The 19,216-nt window shown below is 36.8% G+C and overlaps 1 protein-coding gene and 1 long non-coding RNA gene across 5 annotated transcripts in view; both read left to right on the top strand.

Annotated features, from left to right (window-relative positions):
- Positions 1–19,216, top strand: part of LOC139137670 (N-acetylneuraminate lyase-like) — a 42,994-nt gene that overhangs the window by 11,406 nt on the left and 12,372 nt on the right. For all 4 annotated transcript variants that reach the window (XM_070705880.1, XM_070705883.1, XM_070705879.1 and 1 more), the window contains 5 exons: positions 4,839–4,909; positions 6,189–6,276; positions 16,049–16,106; positions 16,566–16,641; positions 17,575–17,667. In XM_070705880.1, coding sequence (XP_070561981.1) covers positions 4,839–4,909; positions 6,189–6,276; positions 16,049–16,106; positions 16,566–16,641; positions 17,575–17,667 — 386 coding nt within the window. The remainder of the gene's footprint in view (positions 1–4,838; positions 4,910–6,188; positions 6,277–16,048; positions 16,107–16,565; positions 16,642–17,574; positions 17,668–19,216) is intronic.
- LOC139137672 (uncharacterized) lies at positions 371–4,600 on the top strand. The gene is made up of 2 exons (XR_011553438.1): positions 371–4,358; positions 4,529–4,600. It is a non-coding gene; the product is annotated as an uncharacterized lncRNA (long non-coding RNA).

Raw genomic sequence — 19,216 nt, 5'->3', positions numbered from 1 at the left:
CATAGTCTATTAGCCTGGAAATGTGATTTTTGCGAATATTGCTTACCCCACTGACAAACTGGTTTGAAAATGGCTGGAATTCGCTACTTCGGGACTTTGTTTTCTGTGTGCATTTACTGACAAACTCCAAACCCGCAGCACCTACCCATTCAGTATTTCATGTACAGGTGTACCCAGAGATAGAGTAGTTTCACAATGTGTCAGTTGTGATCAAGTGCCATTGGCGCTATTTTTATTGATGCCGTTGGGTAACAGAGTACCAAGCTTATGAATGAAATGAAGTTCAAGCTGCTTTCTTATTTTATCTGCTTTTGAATACACTTTACAAAGACCAGAGAAACGAAAATTATTGATGTTGTGCCGGGTTCATGAAAATGGTGGGCTACTAGAGTATGTTTATGAGTTCTGATACTGTATAAATGTTCATTAATTCTGATACGGAGTTCACGTTTCGTTTCGCCTATGTATAATTTGTTACACTTATCACAGATAATGACGTAGATGATATTGCGTGTATTACATGTTACATGTCCGACAAGAGATTGAGATTTTCCAGTGAGTTCGTTAGTTATGGAATTTTGTTTTGTTTTCAACATGTGGGGACATGCTCTACATTTGTTGCAGGGTGTACAAGTACCTGGTTCTGTGTCGTTCTGTGTGGATGGCTCAAAGCAGCGTTCTTTCCAAAGGACTTACGTTTTGTCCGAAACCTGAAAAAGTCAACACTAAAGAGCTAATAAATGACGTCCGAGAATTCAAAAGAAAATGCCGACTTCGATATATGTACAGAGACAAAGAAAATAATCAAACAACATCACATCTCTCGCCTGGTCCTTTTAAAAGGGAAAAGTCTTATTACAATCCACCTCCGAATGAAAACCAAACACTGGAAGCTTTCCTCAATGCAGTTGAAGATGAAGTTCTGAACAGCCAAAATTGGAAAAAGACATATGACAACATCAGCAAAGATGAAAGAATTGCTCTTCAACAACTCACTAATAGAGAAGATCTGACAATTAAAGCTGCAGATAAAGGAGGTGGGATAGTAGTTATGGACACTTCATGGTACATCGATGAATGCAATGATCATCTACAAAACCAGTCATTTTACAAAGAGCTCGACCACGACCCCACTGATTTATACATCGGCGAACTTGAAAATAAGGTAAGAAAATGGGAAAAGAACAAGTGGATCTCTCGTGACTTTGCCTCCAAACTCATTCCAAGGGAACCAAACCTGGACGTTTCTATGGCCTTCCAAAAATTCATAAAGAGAACACACCACTCCGTCCGATAATTCCGCAATGCCAAGCCCTGACATCACCACTAGCAGCATATGTCGACCACGTTCTTCAACCTATTGTCCAATCTTTGCCGTCATATTTGAAAGACACTACCCACCATCTAATGCCAGATAATTCATCCTTGTCACAATGGATGTAATATCCTTGTATACCAACATTCCCCATGATTATGGAATTCAAGCCGTACGCGAAGCACTTGCTGACAACAATGTATCACCGTCCAACCAACAGCTTATCACAGAAATGTTAGAATTTATCCTCACCAGAAATTACTTTCAGTTTGATGGCAAATATTTTTTACAAGTACAAGGCACAGCAATGGGAAGTAAAGTCGCTCCATCCTATGCGAACATAACGATGGGTAAACTTGAAAAACAAATACTCGCTAATTGTCCCACTAAACCCATGCAATGGAGACAATTCATCGACGACATCCGGTTCATATGGTTAAAAACTCTACAAGAACTCCTTCAATTCCACGAATATTGTAACTCAATCCATCCATCACTCAAATTCACCATTGAATACAGCGACACCGAAATCTCCTTCTTGGACACTAAGATGATGATGAGGGAAAATAAAATACACACTACGGTTTACAGCAAGCCAACGGACAAACACTCTTACCTCTTGCCGTCATCGTGTCACCCTCGTCATATTTTTAGTCCCCACGGACACCGTCTGGGGGACTTATAGGTTTGGTCATGTCCGTGCGTGTGTGCGTGCGTGCGTGCGTCCGTGCGTCCGTCCGTGTGTGCGTCCGTCCGTCCGTTCACGCAGATATCTCAGAGATGCCAGGAGCGATTTCATTCAAACTTGGTGCAAGGATTACTTCATATGTCATACATATGCACATTGATTTGTTTTGTGATACGATCCAATATGGCCACCAGGCGGCCATTTTATTACGATTTTTTCATGTACAGAGCCATAACTCAGACATGTTTCAACCGATTTTATTCAAAGTTGGTACAAGGACATTGACCAATGTCATACATATGCATGTCGATTTGTTTGTGATACAATCCAATATGGCTGCCAGGCGGCCATTTTATTACGATATTTCATGTACAGAGCCATAACTCAGACATGTTTCAACCGATTTTATTCAAGTTGGTGCAAGGACATTGACCAGTGTCACAGATATGCACGTTAATTTGTTTTGTGATACAATCCAATATGGCTGCATTGCGGCCATTTTGTTACAATTTTTTTCATGTACAGAGCCATAACTCAGGCATATCTCAACTGATTTTATTCAAAGTTGGTACAAGGACATTGACCTATGTCATACATATGCACATTGATATGTTTTTTGATACGATCCAATATGGCCACCAGGTGGCCATTTTATTACGATTTTTTCATAAACAGAGTCATAACTCAGACATATCCACCACTATCATTCAAAGTTGGTACAAGGACATTGACCCATTTCAGATATATGCTCGTCAGTTTGTTTCATGTCATTTAGCAGTATCATGTCAATTATTGAAGTTTCATAATTAGGCTGATTGTCAAGAAATACTGCATCAAATTTCATGAAACTTTGTACGGATTTTAAGCTCACATTCAATAACAGTGAAAAAGACATTTATCAATGTCGTTTTAATTAATTTGTAATTGCATATGTAATGAACTTTCCTAATTAGAGTGATATATCCACAAATACAACGTCAAATTTGATGAAACTTGATACAGATGTTGATCTCATAGTGTTGTAAATACTGCATCAAACTTTATGAAATATGGTACCGGTGATTATCTGTAAGTGTTAGGTTATTAGGCAAAAATGTTTTGCAACATCCTGTCGATTAATTCCTAGTTGACTCATTTAATGACCTTTAGGATAGTGGCCTACATTGGTTTTATGTTTTCATCAGCATGGAACTCATTCTTGGCCATTGAGCGCCATCTGTATCAAAGTATTTTATCACAGACCTAATTAATGAAGAGGATTCTATCCTCTCTGAGGACTTGTAATCAAAGTATCAACTAACAAGTGGGGACTGTGTCATCAACGATGACTTGTTAAATCAATCCCCAAGGTCAAGCTCTTCGCTACAGACGTATATGCTCATCCACTGATCTATACAATAAAGAAGTTGAGAACTACATAGACATCTTACGGATAGAAACTACAAGCAATCATCAATCGTCACTGCAATCAACAAAGCAAGAAATCATTCCCGGGAAAAACTCATTAACTACACAAAAAATAAACACACTGATCAGCCTACGAGGATTCCATTTGTGCTGACGTACCACCCGTCACTACCCAGCATCTCCTCCATAATCAACAAACACTGGCCTATCCTTCAATCAAATCAAGAAACAAAAGTTACATTTGACAAACCACCTGTTGTAGCATTCCGACAACCACCAAACATAAAGAAAATGCTGGTAAAAGCCCGGGCTAAAACATCCACACAGAACGACACAGAACCAGGTACTTGTACACCCTGCAACAAATGTAGAGCATGTCCCCACATGTTGAAAACAAAACAAAATTCCATAACTAACGAACTCACTGGAAAATCTCAATCTCTTGTCGGACATGTAACATGTAATACACGCAATATCATCTACGTCATTATCTGTGATAAGTGTAACAAATTATACATAGGCGAAACGAAACGTGAACTCCGTATCAGAATTAATGAACATGATACAGTATCAGAACTCATAAACATACTCTAGTAGCCCACCATTTTCATGAACCCGGGCACAACATCAATAATTTTCGTTTCTCTGGTCTTTGTAAAGTGTATATTCAAAAGCAGATAAAATAAGAAAGCAGCTTGAACTTCATTTCATTCATAAGCTTGGTACTCTGTCACCCAACGGCATCAATAAAAAGGACTGGTGAATAAAGTACAGTTCCTATAGGTTTTCAAATCCGCTTCATCTACAGCTAGGGAGTCCTTTCCTCATGTCTGTAAGTTGTTTGTTCTGGGGAGCCCTCCCTTCATTGTATTTCGCGCCATTGGCTTTGTACGATCCGGCCGGTCAACATCGCTACTTTTAGACTGAGTGTTCACTCGTCTTCTGTTTGTAAGTTCAAAACTTTTTTCTTCTCGTCTGTACAGATTGATTTTTAGCTATAGTTCCTTTTATAAACCAACAACTCAGTTTTTCGAATAGTTTTTAAATGGTTTTACGCCAGTGTTGCTCTTTTTCGTTTTTACTAGTCCCATATTTACTGTAATTTTGTTGTTTTTTAGATTCCTGATGAAGATTCCCTGTGTGGAATCGAAACGTCGAAGTTTTAGAAATAAACTCTATTTTGGAACAGAGTCTTGTTTTTTCATCCGCTCAATGAAATGAAGGCACTACCAAAATGCTGTCAAGAACCAACCCAAGTTTTCACTTTGAAGTAATGTTTGTTTCCTTTCAACAGCCAAAGATTCCGCCACTTTTGACAAAGGTACAAGAATTGATTGGTTGGAGGTTCTTTTGAAATAACCAGTGTGTTTTCACTTCTTTCCTCCAGTGATTTGAATTAACCAGTGTGTTTTCACTTCTTTCCTCCAGTGATTTAAATTTGCCAGTGATTGATGACTATGTGAATGCATTGGTTAATGATGGTGTTCTTGGAGTATTCAGTAAGTAAACAATAGTGACACAGCTTGGTTGTGATATCATTGTCCCTCTTTCTATTCATTGTTAGTATTAAACTCAATTGTATGAATAACAATAGAAACAAAAAATTGCTACAATTGTAATTTGCAAACAAGCTGTAGTTTTATGGCATGATAGAATGAGAAAAACAACAGAAAAAGTGTGTTTAAATCCAGCTTTCCTTGACTGAGATCCTTGCATGATACGATGTTAAAAAGTTCAAAATTAATCAATCTTCTTTGGAAAGCAGTGCTTAGGAACTTCACCTAGGAATTGCGTTAATCATACACAGAAAAACAATGAGAGATGTGGAAAAACAGAATACTAGTGAATTCACACACCTAGGGCAATGTTCTCCTCTGTTTGGAAAATCAGAGGGATGGCTAATTGACATAAGACCACTTAATTAGCATATTCTTTTGTTGTGAAAATATTCTTTTGTATGGTTATTAACATGATTGCTGAAATACAGGGGGATGACCCACCCCACAGAATCCCCCCATGTGGAGAACCCTGTTTGACCAATGAATCTGTCTGAAGGTTTCTCGCAAATTTTGTTAGTTATTTCCCCATTTTCCAATTTTAATTTTCCTATTTTAATTTTCAATTTTAATTTTCCAATTTTATGTTGTATAACATTACAGTGCAACAAAAATGAAATAGTGAACAGGTAATGAAGACACAGCAATTCAAAGTCAATCCTGTACACACAACAACCTTAATTCTTGTACAGTCTAATAACAAAACACATTTTACTGAAAAACTGATTGCATCTTCCTGTACGCAATTATTATTCCATCCTTCATAATGCCACGTAATAACACCTCAAGCTGTTGCCACAATGAGATCATATGAACAGATGTTAAATGCAGCATGATTAGATGAAAACAGGTTGCAAATTGTCTTACTATAAAACTTGTAATCCTCTTTCAATAATTACTAAACATGAGAATCACTTGATAGAAAATGATCGCCAGTATGACACACTCTTTACTGGAGTTAAGAATGTACAGTCATTCAAACTAGTATTGTAATATCATTAATTTTCATTTGAATTTGATGCCACTTCTTCAATGTTTGAGACATTTCTCTGGGATTTTAAATTCACTGATTTGTCAGTAAAACAACAGAGCTATTGTTTCTTTGAAATTTTCACTAGGAATGAGCAGATATCTGCTATCAATAAAATAGCGAAAAGAAATCACATGCAGTACTTAATGCTGTTACAATAATCACTGATTGAATCTTGCATTTTATTGTCAGTCTGTGGCACAACTGGAGAAGGCGTCTCAATGTCTGTGGAGGAAAGAAAAATGGTTGCAGCAAAATGGGTTGAAGCTGGAAAAGACAGGTATTGAATGGTCTAAGTGACGTTGACTGCACCTTGTAACCTAATGCTGTTTAGTGTATATGCTATTTAGTCCATGAGCCAGATAGGTTATTGGTACCATTTTAGGGGCAAATTCCCCATACATTTTCTAAGAGCCCAAAGTCTGAACTTTCTGAAAATCTTTGGTGGACAGGTCGCAGAAGTAGCTTTCTGCCTGAAATGTTGTCATGGCAACAATACACAAAATCATAACAATTAAAAATACTATATAAAACTGATTATCTAGTGAATGATTAAAGATATATGATTTATATGATTTCAAGACAGATACTAGTACTTCACATCATAGCCATTTCACTTGACCCCATGACCTTGAACATTGTGGGTCAAGGTCAAATTGATATTGCCTATAACATCTTAGAAGTTCTCTAAAATCGAACATTTCTTCAATACTTTCCTGTTATATTAATATACATAAAAAGTGATACAAACTCGAAAATTTATTCGATAATAGCTACAAAAGTGTTTGCTTTGAAAATTGTTGTGTTTTGATTCAGGGATGTTGTTGGTATTGGGTAATTATCAAGGCAAATAATCACTGTGTTTTTAGTTATACATGTAGCGTTTTGTGCCAGACCCAAAATATGTTTATCGGTACCATTTGGGGCGAGCATTGGGCAAATACACTCTTATTTTTTTGAAAACTGAAAATCTGAATTTTCAGAAAATCTCCGGTAGCTTAGTGGTTGAAAATTGTTGCCATAGAAACAAATACCTGAATTATCAAAAAGCTACTGTAACATTTATATACAGAAGTGAATATCCTTGTATGGGAAAATGTTTCATACCGAATTTGAGCAAATAGATATGATACGTTACATATCTCAACTTTCACTCAACACGTGGTCTTCAAAGTCAAGGTCGGGGTCACATGACAAAATTGGGTCAAAGTTCAAAATGTTGAAATTTTACCTTTAAAATGGCAACTTCTTCTTGGAAATGCACATTAATATTGTCTGTTTTGTCACAAATTCACGTCATGCACTTTTAAGCAAAAATGAATGTCAGTAAAGGTGATAAACGATACATGTGAATTTTACTTAAATTTTTGACCACATTATTTGATGACCATTGAAAACCAAGGTCAAGGTCATTGAAAGCATAAGGTCAAATGGGGAATTAATGGTGATTTCTATGGGCATAATGTATTTGGTAGCAATTTGTATTATATATCATAATTAGCAACAATTTGTAATGTCAACAAGTTTATATTTAGTTAACAACCTACAACTATTAACTATGGATATATTTGATGGTTAAAAATGTATATCTCTGAAACTTTTACAATACTGTAAACTAGAATGTGTCGTTTTTATTTTTTTCATATGTATTTTCAACTTTCAATGTAAATGCATAATCATTAATGACAAGATATCTTAACAGTAACGTGAAAATTTGAACAACATGCAGTGCCTCAGTCCCTATAGCTTCATATTGACCAGTCGGAAATTAGTCCGCAAGGCTGGTGGGCATCGGCTCTAAAATTGATCAGGTATAAATGGAAAACTAACACGTGTCATTTACTGTCCGATAGAGCTAATATTAAAATCACCATTTGAAACATCTATTTCTATAAGGTTGATCCGAATAAACATCACCAAGTCAAAACAAAACTTACATTAACATTCTTTACGTTAACTTGCTGATGTCCTACGTACTAATTGAAAATGACCAAAGGCCTGAGTTTTGCAATCTTTCTATGGTCCTCTACATTTCCATTGGCATGTATTTTATCAAAATACAGTACCATAATGTCCTAGTCAACCACCGCCAACACAACATAAAGCATTTCATAAGAAACAGTTATATGTCTGGGTGGCAATCTTATTATCGATCGTCATTGTCATTACCTTCTCCATTATCAATGTCATCATCATCATCATCATCATCATCCTCATCTTCGTCGTCATAATCATCTGTTAGGTCCCTGAAATTAACAGTAATCTGTTCTTCAAACTCAACCATGTTTCCACATGTCAGAAGTTTACATACTGGAGTACACCTTACTCCAATCACCAGACATTGACATGACGGAAGTTTGCACTCTCTTGAACATTTACATGCCACAAACTCCAACAATGCTTCAGGAGCTGGTAGGCCTTTCATCAATTCTATTGACAAACGACCATCTTCCATAACCCAACCATGCCCTTCATGAGGGTCTGGGATGTACGGATGACAAGCAAGGCTTCTTTTCCAGACAGCAGCCTGATAATTTGCACGCAAAGCATGCGTGTAAAGGCAATCCTCACAAGGTGGTAGCTGACTGGATTCAATGTCACCTTTCTTAGCTCGAAAAAGTTGATACCTGAGGTTATTTACCCTGTCAATACTTGATCCTGCTGAATATAGTCTACAGGATAATTCTTGCAGTAGATTAAAGAGATCATCAGACATAATCCAGTGCTGCCCTAGTTGTGCCAGTGCTTTTTGCATTGATGTATTTCCTGTAATTAACTTTAATCCTGCTATTTTCTGCTACCTGCAAAGGCACTGACTGAATCAAATCCTGTAAATGCATGCAGTCCCGGCAAACTCTCACAGACTTCCTTGCCAAGTGATTTGCCTAGTTTTCCTACATCAATATATCTTGTACGAGTTTTAGTACCACATTTGATGTATACGTTCTTCATCTCTGCATGGTAAGCGGTTGCAAGAATAAAAACATCTGTGTCCTCTGACACAACAATGACAGCTGAGTATTTCTTTAAAGCATGCTTAGCATGGAGCAACACTCGTGTGTTTGCCTCTTCATGTGATGACTGAAGTTCAGGAGTATTGACCACTTTACCTCGTGTGAGTTTAACACATTCTCCTTCGCATGTAACAAACATAGTCTTTGTACCTAGTTTTTGCAAGTAGAATGTTTTTTTCCATTCATTACAAAAATATACGAATGAGAGCAGTCTTGCTGGAGAACATTTCAGAAGGGATCTCCACTGTCGTACCTTTTGGCCAGAAGCAATATTGCTAACCGTTACCGTAGAACCAGGCATTCTCTTCTCTCACTCTGCATTTTTAATTGACACTTCTCTATAAACGTCAAAAACCACATCTATCCTGATACTATTGGAGCCTTCCCTTAATGCTATTGCAAAAATCATTGCTGCCAGAGAATCGTATGCTTTTCTCTCGGCATTTATTCTGTGCACAAGAGCCATTCCATCTATAAGGCAAGCTGATGGACTTGCAATTGTTTCAGCCGGCTACACTCGTTTTTCCAGATATCTAGCAAGAGTAGCTTTGTTTGTTTTCTTCATTGTGCCATCATAGTTAGCAAGGGCCCAAGGCAAAGGTCCAAGTGGATGTTTTAACATGCCTTGTATATCAAGATTTCTGTTTGAGGCTACTAAAAGCATGTGACCAAACAGTTTATGATCTGCCTTCAAAATAAGCTCCTTGTTTGAAGCTCTTGGTTTACTGACTTTTTGTATGTCACTAAACGTTTTAAGGTTTTGCTTTGATAGTCTATCATGGAACTTCACAGTTGGCTTGTTAACTTCGAGCCTAGTTTGTGTAAACGTTTCATATGCATCTTCCCGCTTTTCCATGCGCAAAGTAAGTCTTGTTTTACATTTGTTGGTGCGATATACCCAGTTGATAAACACTTAGGCCTTAGTTCACATGGATTATTGAACGGATTTACCCTGGTGTCCGGTGCATCTAACAGTGACTAAACTGCCATTTCACCTTTCTTAATCCGCGAAGGCTCAAGATCAGCATGGTTTATGCCTGGCTGCTTTATCTGCACCATTTTTCTGATGCTTTTCATGGAGTTTGTTCTGTGTTCTGCGGTAAGGTAGTACCGACTTACTGCCCCAGCCTTTAGACTGAAGCCTTTTGTCCCGCCAGCTGACTGTGTGTCCTTATTTGCTGTCTCTCCGATTGCTTGATCTATTGGTATTCTGCCAAACGGATTATGTGGGCCTACCTGCACGGAAAAACACACAATTTACAACATAATTGTAAACTTCAGGGTGTTCTATTTCCAACCTTGTCATTTGTGCATAATAAACAGGCATATATAGTGCATAATTTAATTTATCATAAGAAATACCCAGGGAATCATCTTTCTAACCATTGCAAGATGCAGAAACCAATCCCCCTCACGTGAAGCTCGAATGAGTCCTAAGACAATCTCTGACATGTCAATGTAGCTCATCCAAAACTCAAAGAGATCACCATTTTCATACCTTTAAACATCGAGGTACATGTTGAACAACTCCAAAATTTGTATGCAAAATGAATTATTTAAAAATGCACTCAATATTCAGCTGCAGTGTTGTAATCTTGAAGGTTTTCAGCTTCAGATGCTGTGTCTGTAAGTTTAGGTAGCTAACCTAGATGAAACACTTCCGGCCAGTCATAAAATCCATGCCATGCTTTTCTCATAAGAGTTTCATATAATAATTTATGTAACCTCACAGCTCTGTTGGACCTGCGTCCCTCTCTTGCGCTAATAATTGAGTCTTCAGCAATAATACCAGACTCAACAGCAAGATCTTTGAGACCAGTATCTTGGAATCTTTTCCATATAATGGACAACATATTGCAAATTGTGTGAAAAACACCCATACGGAGAACTAACGGCTTGAATGTATCAGCATTCTTCCACATGATTTCAGTGGCTTTTGCATACAAAGCTTGATCGAAAGTACATGTAGCCTTATTTAGATCTAGCTTCTCAATTATCTGTAAAGCTTGCTTTAGGATTCCATACACAGTAGACATGTCTGTTGCTGGAGCATTAATAGTTGGGAGATATCCAATTTTATCCTCTGTGACATCAACATCATTTTGAGTTTGAATGTTAAACCCTGTCCATAAGCTGATCACCTGGTTACTCGCTCTGATTTTTCTGGCGGAAGACCACATGTGATTTTTTGATTGAGCTTTTGCAACATGTTCTCTATAGTCCATTTCCAATGTTACCATCGAGGGAGGACCTAATCGAGTACCAGCATTGTAAGGCGGTAATTGTATTGGAGGGGATCAATGCTGCATTTTTTTATTTTGTCGTCAACAAAGTCTTTGTTGACAGTGCGACGGTTGGAATATTCTGCTGCACTAAAATTCCCTTCACTCTGTGTGATGCTCCTCCACCAGACAGAGTTTCCTCATTTCTATCAATATTATCATAAGCAAGACAAATTGGAACACCCGGAATAATATCACATGGTATTGCTATACTCGAGTCATCTTAAGTTGATAACTTTAGCAGACATAGTGCAGTATCAATTTCCTCAAGCTGGGTGTATGATATCCCATGACCCAAACGGTTTAGTATTTTGATCAACTCAACGTTACCTGTGTTTTCACTGCCCATGGTAACAGAATGTGTTTTGCTGGTTTCTGTACACCCCCACTTATTGCATATACACAATCCTGACTGAAAGACTGAATTAAGTTTTCCCCTTTTGCAGTTGAGAGGGTTTGTGTCAGCATCCCCTATCTGCAGGACTTTAAAGAAGTCAGTCAGTGACTTTGGTAGTGGAATATAGTTTTTATCTATTTTTTCTGGACGAGGGGGCCACATTTGTTCCGACTTACATTTCTTTACATCAGCCCTTATAGCAAGGGCACATTGCCTAACATTCCCATCAGTTTGTATTGATTGTAAGTGTTTTAATTCTGCTTTCATTTTCAAGATATCTTGCACAAGCATACTCTTTGTAAGACTGTCAGGTATGACAACAGGTTTTCCGCTTTCAGTGGCTACAATTTCAATGCAGTTACCAAATTCAGCTTCCAACTTTCTTCGGATATGTTTTTTAGTTTGTAATTTTACATCATCAATACCTAAAATATTCATATTTGACACTAGTTGTTCAGTGAAATTCACCAATGGTTCAATGCATGGGCTTGTGAAAAATTTGGTACGAATGGTATTGAACAGCATGTCATATGCCTGTTTCTCTTTTGCAGAGTAAGTCACATCTGTACATTCAGTAAGACCTGTTTCTACATTTTCTGTTTTCTCCGTGTATGATCTATAGCAGCTGCGGTGGTAGAGCTCTTCTGCTCCTACTATATCCCTAGACGTTATGGCCATCATCTTCGTGTCCATCTTTTCTAAAGCTCTTTCAGCGTTTCCGTTACAATTTCAAAACTTGCGTACGATTTTACGCAACTGAGTTTTTATTTGCGTAAAATGTATTCAAAATGCGTACGGCAGGAATCAGTATCTGAAGTGAGCTGGGCAGTCATTTCTGTAGAACTTGGGGGTTTCCTGTAATGCGCATGCTCTATTAACAAAAAACAACAACCTGGGGGGCTTCAAGGTGAAGCTGAACGTTTGCCATGCCGTGATGCATGTCCCGTATACGATCGTTGAGCAGCCCAATGAGTTCATGTTCAAAGAAAATACCTTCTGACTACGACATTAGTGTTTTCAAAGGGCCAACAAAAAGCAGATACTGTTCAAAGTCCAGCGGGACCTCTCAAGAATGCAACCCGACAGAGTCTAAATGGTCGCCCGTAAACACTTTCCAAATAACATGCGACGTAATGACCATTAACTGTATTGTGTTACCAACAACGTAGACTCGATCGATTCTCGAAATTTTGCATCTGTAGTGCCATTGTCTGTACAGAACTGATTGACATGACGTTTTGTGATGATGAAATACAATGTTGCATAAAGTGCTGCGGTCTGCTAAAGTCTAAAATGTTGCAATATCATGATAAATGTCACTTGCAAGCAGGTGCATATGTTCTATTTTTGTCCTGCATTGAACCACGTTCAGGCAATATGGTGCAGGCCAAGTACGTCGTGTCATTGGGCGGCATTTCTCAATGCGTATTTGTTTACGCAGTCATGATTTTTTTGCGTATTTCGGAAAAATTTTGCGTAAAATACGCAGGATTTTGCGTTAACGGAAACACTGCTCTTTTACTAAGACTTGTGTCTTACCTAAAGCCTACTGCTTGATGTAGGAGTTCTCGCGGTTTTGCCCCTTTTACATATTTTGTTCTTTCACAAAATATACATTTTTCTGATAGATTCGACTGCTTACATTTGTTGCCGCACCCCTTTGTGACACACGTGGTTCAGATTGATTGCAGTCAACAGTCGATTGGACTGACTTCTCACCTTCAAGTTTACTAAGTGTTTTCTTGTGGGAAAACGTTTTCTACAGTCCAGATGATAAAATATATTCGGCACTGCAGGGCAATCAGAATGCTGCAACATTGCTTCAAATTTGCGGATTTTGGCTGCTTTCAACAAAACTTTCCAAGAGTCTGGATCTTTGGGCTTATTAAGATAAAGGCCAGAAGTACCGCAAATGATACATGCACGTAACGTTTGCACGTTTTTCGCCCGCCTGTTTTGATTACCATCCTCTGCAACATCCATTACGGTATGTTTTAGAGTAAGAAATGCCACTTAATTTTTATCTTTTCACTGTCTTTTAATAGATAATACACAGAAAATTACTTAAGAGGTGAATAATTATATCTTAATCACATTAATGCGGATTATGGTGTCTGAATCAAATAAGTGAGTATAACCACAAAACCAATCGGATTTACAACAAATGAGTCACTCACTTGAGAGTACTGGTGAAGTTAAGTTAGCCCACGAAGCTGAATTATTTTATATGTTGATGATTTCTTTGTTACTAAATCACTCTGGTATGATGTGCGTGTGATATGTATATAGTACATACGTAGACAAACTCAAAACTTCCAACAAAAGACGAGTTGATACAAAGTTGCGATTCTACCAGCTACAGCTACATGTTTAACAGTGAGGCCGATTGTTATTAAAATCAGCACAATTAACTGGAACACGATGTTCACGACACAGCGACCATTTTCAGACTACACAAAATTTAGGAGGTTACAAACTTGTTAAAGCTTATCCCACGTGACCTAAGCTCCGCCCTGATGGAAAATGACAGCCATAAGAATTAATCTAGAGATACAGGGTAGCTCAACCTGAAAATCAGGGAAAAGTTAAAGTATACCGGTATCTCTTGAGATTTAACACTACTGCTCGTAGACAAGCTTTTAATCATCTCCCACTAACCAATCAAATTTTAAAAATTCAACATGTTACTTCAATATATAATATCATGAAAACAAAAACATAAAACGTTGACAAACTTTGTTTTCAAAAAATCTTGAAACATTTACATATATCTGCATCTTGATCTCTTTGACAGCCGATACTTTTGTTGACCTTGCAGTGTACTTAGCATGCACACAAAAGTTATGATTTTTATAGCCATCAATATATTTGAAAAGGTATGTCCGATGTTACTCTCCTACTGTATATGCAAACGAATTGATGATTGCTATGGTGATTGCCGCCCTGTCAACAATGTATGTGAGAGAAACACTAGCAGTTGAAAGAAAACGCATGTACTCTCATGGCTGACAAGTTTTCATGTTTCTTCTATTGTTTTTGTAAAAGGTTGCCAAGGTTTTCGCAAAAGTCCCACCTTAAACAATTTCTAAGTTGTTATAGGCATTCCAATTGACCTTAACCTACAAGAATCAAGGTCATGGGGTCAATTAAGAGGTCATAATGTGAACTATTCATGTGCATCACTAAATCAATCAAATACCTGTTTGCAGCTTATTTGATAATCCATTTGGCGTAGTATGCTCAATTTGAATAATTGTAAATATTGTTTCCATGACAACACCTTTTCAGACTGAAAGCGTCTTCAGCAAACTGTCTACTGAAGATTTTCTTAAAATTCAGATTGTAAGCTTTCAAAAAATATTAGGTAGACTTGGCGCGTACTAGCCTCAAATGGTACCAATTGACTAAATTTGGGGTCTGTCTCATAGGCTACATGTATAACTGACAACATTCTAATGGTTGCCTTGGTAATTACCCACCACCAACAACATCCCTGATGCAAAACACAATAATTTTCAAAGAGCACACATTTGGGGCTATTACCGAATAGATTTTCGAGTTTTGTATCACTTTTTATGTAAATATAGCAGGAAAGTATGGTGAAATATGTTTAATTTTACAAAGCTTCTAAGATGTTATAGGCATTACCTATTAACCTTGACCTAGAATGTTCAAGGTCATGGGGGTCAACTAAAAGGTTATGATGTGAAGTACTAGTATCTGTCTTGAAATCACATAAATATCTTTTGCTGTTTAAAAGATAATCAGTTTTATATCGTATTCTAAAGTTTAAGATTTTGAGTACGGTTGCCATGACAACAACTTTTCAGACAGAAAGCTACTTCTGTGAACTGTCCGCCAAAATGTTTCAGAAAGTTCAGATTTTGGTCTTTCAGAAAAAGTACGGGGGAATTTGCCCACCCAAATGGTACCAATCGGCCAAATTTAGGGTTCTGGCTCATGGACTAATTAGTAAATCAGCACTACAAAAGCATTTATATATTATATATATATATATTTGTGTATATATATATATTTGTGTATATATATATTTGTGTATATATATATAATATATATATATTATATATTTGTGTATATATATATTTGTGTATATATATATATAAAATATATAATATATATAATATATATATAATATATATATATATATATATATATATATATATATATATATATAATGCTTATGTAGTGCTTGATTTACTGATGCTATATCCATTTTGCATTCTATCTACATTTGTGTGTGTGTGATATGAGGTCGATATGAGGCAATTTCAGTCTAATATATCTACATGTAATATGCTGTCAATTGCTATACAAGGTATCATATATATATATTTACAGATTGGATGCTGTTGTAGTCCACGTTGGTGCAAACTGTGTTCGAGACTCACAAACTCTGGTGAGAACAGTTTTAAATATAGTTACAAGTGCCATGACCTCTGACTCGGTGATTCAGACATGTGACCTTTGACCCTGTAATTCAGTCCAAAGATCTGTCCTAATTGTAGAGTCTTTTGACGTCAGGTTCCGGTTTCAGTTTCAATTTCAGCTGTATTGAGTGACAGCCAACTTGCTCAGTTGGCAGACAATTTTAAATAATACCAAGATGAAAATTATAAACACTTATTTGAGTTTTTGGTACTAAAAGTGAGATTTAAGAATACATTTTTCTCATGCATATTTGATCATTTGGTTCTCTAGTCTGTATGCCTGGTTGATATCATACAAACATTTTATCTTCCGTGAAATGGATATTTGTCAACCATCATGACAGCAAAAGACCATACATCTGAAGCAAATGGAACAAGGATGATCTTCTGGTTGTAATATTTAATGTAAGTTTAATTTTCTTTTACAGGCCAGTCATGCTCAGGAAGTTGGTGCATCAGCTATAGCTGCCATGCCACCCACTTTTTTCCGCCCAGCAACAGAAGGTAGGATTGAAACATCCTATGAAAGCACTGTAGACATGCTAAATATTCTCTGTTTGGCCAGAGAAAAAATTTATTGTTCCTAGGATTCGTCTGTCAAAGCTATACAGGGGTGGCAAGCAAAACGTTTTTTTCGTATTTTGCTTTTCATTAACCATCAAATTCTCCCACTATTTACATTATTACTGATGACTTGGAGTTTACATGTTACAAACTAACACTGAGGCAGTGAGACAGTCAGTAAAAATACTCACTCCTCCTTTTGTTGATAGTTACGCTGCCTACTCCAAAAGTCTTACTCAAAGTTAAGTTGGCACTAACATTCTAGAGACTAAAGAGCGCCTTCACCAACGACACTAAAACAATTGCAATTTGGAGGCACATATTTGCTGCAATTTCAAAAATAATTCCAAATTGACCAAAATAGGAGCCACAATTTTAGAGAACAATGAATATTGTGTCAAGCAGAATAAGTAAATGGAATAATTTCAACAAATAGTTCTCAGAGCATGTCTGTCAACAAGAAAGTTTTACTATCACCTTTTTTGTTGTTGTTGTTGTTTTTGTTGTTACTACAACTCAGTGCACTTTCCACAATTAAAATAATATTATATGAAAAGTATAAGACACTGAAGGTTAATGATATCATACAGTTATTTGTCCTTCAAATATCATGAATACAAATTAGAGCCATGAGTGAGAACAAAATTATGGTCAAGAGACTTGAAGAACATCATTATAGCACACTGACCGTGAGATTCAAGTATCAAAAAGTTTTCAATTATAAAATTTGGTTAAAAAAGTATTTACTGGCCACTGCTATGCTACGTCAAACAAAAGAGTGAAACCCGTTGTCATGGCCACAACAAACCAAGTATAACTGATGATATTCTTTTGTTCGTACATGAAAACATCAGTGTTATTTTCTGATTTCAGAGGGAGTAGCCAAATATTTAGCTGAAATCGGATCAGCTGCACCAAAGTTGCCATTGTACTATTATCATATACCGCCTTTGACAGGAGTCCATAGTAAGTAGATAACTTTTGATGTGTCTCCCAGTATTTGGTTCTGTTTTTAAAACAATCAATTACCTTGTTCCACTGTCAGAGTCATTTGTTTGTCCCTTGTGTTGTACTTGTCAACAGCTTGTATGTGTGGATCATGTCCAATGTTGTAGTTGACAGCAGTATGTGTGGATCATGTCCAATGTTGTAGTTGACAGCAGTATGTGTGGATCATGTCCAATGTTGTAGTTGACAGCAGTATGTGTGGATCATGTCCAATGTTTTAGTTGACAGCTGTATTTAAGTCAGGACTAGAATTCATTTGTCAACAATAACAACAAATATTGTTCACAATGCATCATGTGTTGGTAAGACTAATACTTCATATTCCAATGTACTTTTGTAGGAAGAATAAGAAAGCAGACTTTTTCATAGAAAGTCCCCCCCCCCCAAAAAAATAAAAAAAATTAGAAATTTGTCCGATTAAGCTTTTTAGCTCCGCTGTCAGCGACGCGGAGCTTATCAAATAGGTTGATTTTCCGTCGTCGTCCGTCGTCCGTCGTCGTCGTCCGTCGTCGTCGTCGTCCGTCGTCCGTCGTCGTCCGTCAACAATTGCCTTCTCCTCTGAAACCGCAAGTCCAATTGCTGTGAAATTTTATATGCAGTTCACTTGAGGTGACCTCACTTCAGTTTGTTCAAATTGTGGTGAAATTTGCATATTTGTATTTTTTGGGCATTTTTTGGTGTTTTTGGTAAAAAAATCTTCTTCTCTGAAATCGCTTGTCCGATTGCTTTGAAATTTGATATGCAGTTTGCTTAGGGTGACTTCAGTCAGATTTGTTCAAATTGTGGTGAAATTTGCATATTTGTATTTTTAAGGCAATTTTTGTCATTTTTGGTAAAAAAATCTTTTAAAATCTTCTCCTTCAAAACTACCGGTCAGATAGCTTTGATATTTGGTACATAGGTCACTAGGGATCATCTATTTCAGATTTGTTCAAATTGTGCAGAAATATGCAAATTTGCATTTTTAAGGCAATTTTTGCCACTTTTGGTCAAAACATGTATTTCTCAAAAAGTACTGGTCTGATAGTTTTGAAATTTGGTATACAGGTTTCTATCAATGAACTTAGTAACATGTATGGTTGAATTTCTGATGAAATCTGTAATTTTGTATTTTTGGGGCAATTTTTGCCATTTTTGGTCAAAAAATGTGTATTTCCAAAACTACTCATCTGATAGCTTTGAAATTTGGTATACAGGTTCCTACAGATTAACTAAATGATATTTATTGAAATTATGATGAAATCTACAATTTTGTGGCAATTTTTACCACTTTTGGTCAAAAAATGTGTTTCTCAACAAGTACTGGTCTGATAGTTTTGAAATTTGGTATACAGGTTTCTATCGATGAACTAAGTAATATGTATTGAATTTCTGATGAAATCTGTAATTTTGAATTTTTGGGGCAACGTTTGCCATTTTTGGTCAAAAAATGTGTATTTCCAAAACTACTCATCTGATAGCTTTGAAATTTGGTGTACAGGTTTCTACAGATGAACTAAATGATAGT

The sequence above is a fragment of the Ptychodera flava genome, chromosome 7 (genome assembly GCF_041260155.1).
Source record: "Ptychodera flava strain L36383 chromosome 7, AS_Pfla_20210202, whole genome shotgun sequence".
Taxonomy (NCBI): Eukaryota; Metazoa; Hemichordata; class Enteropneusta; family Ptychoderidae; genus Ptychodera; species Ptychodera flava.
Note: the sequence above shows the minus strand (reverse complement) of the source record. Positions and strands in the feature narration are given on the sequence as shown.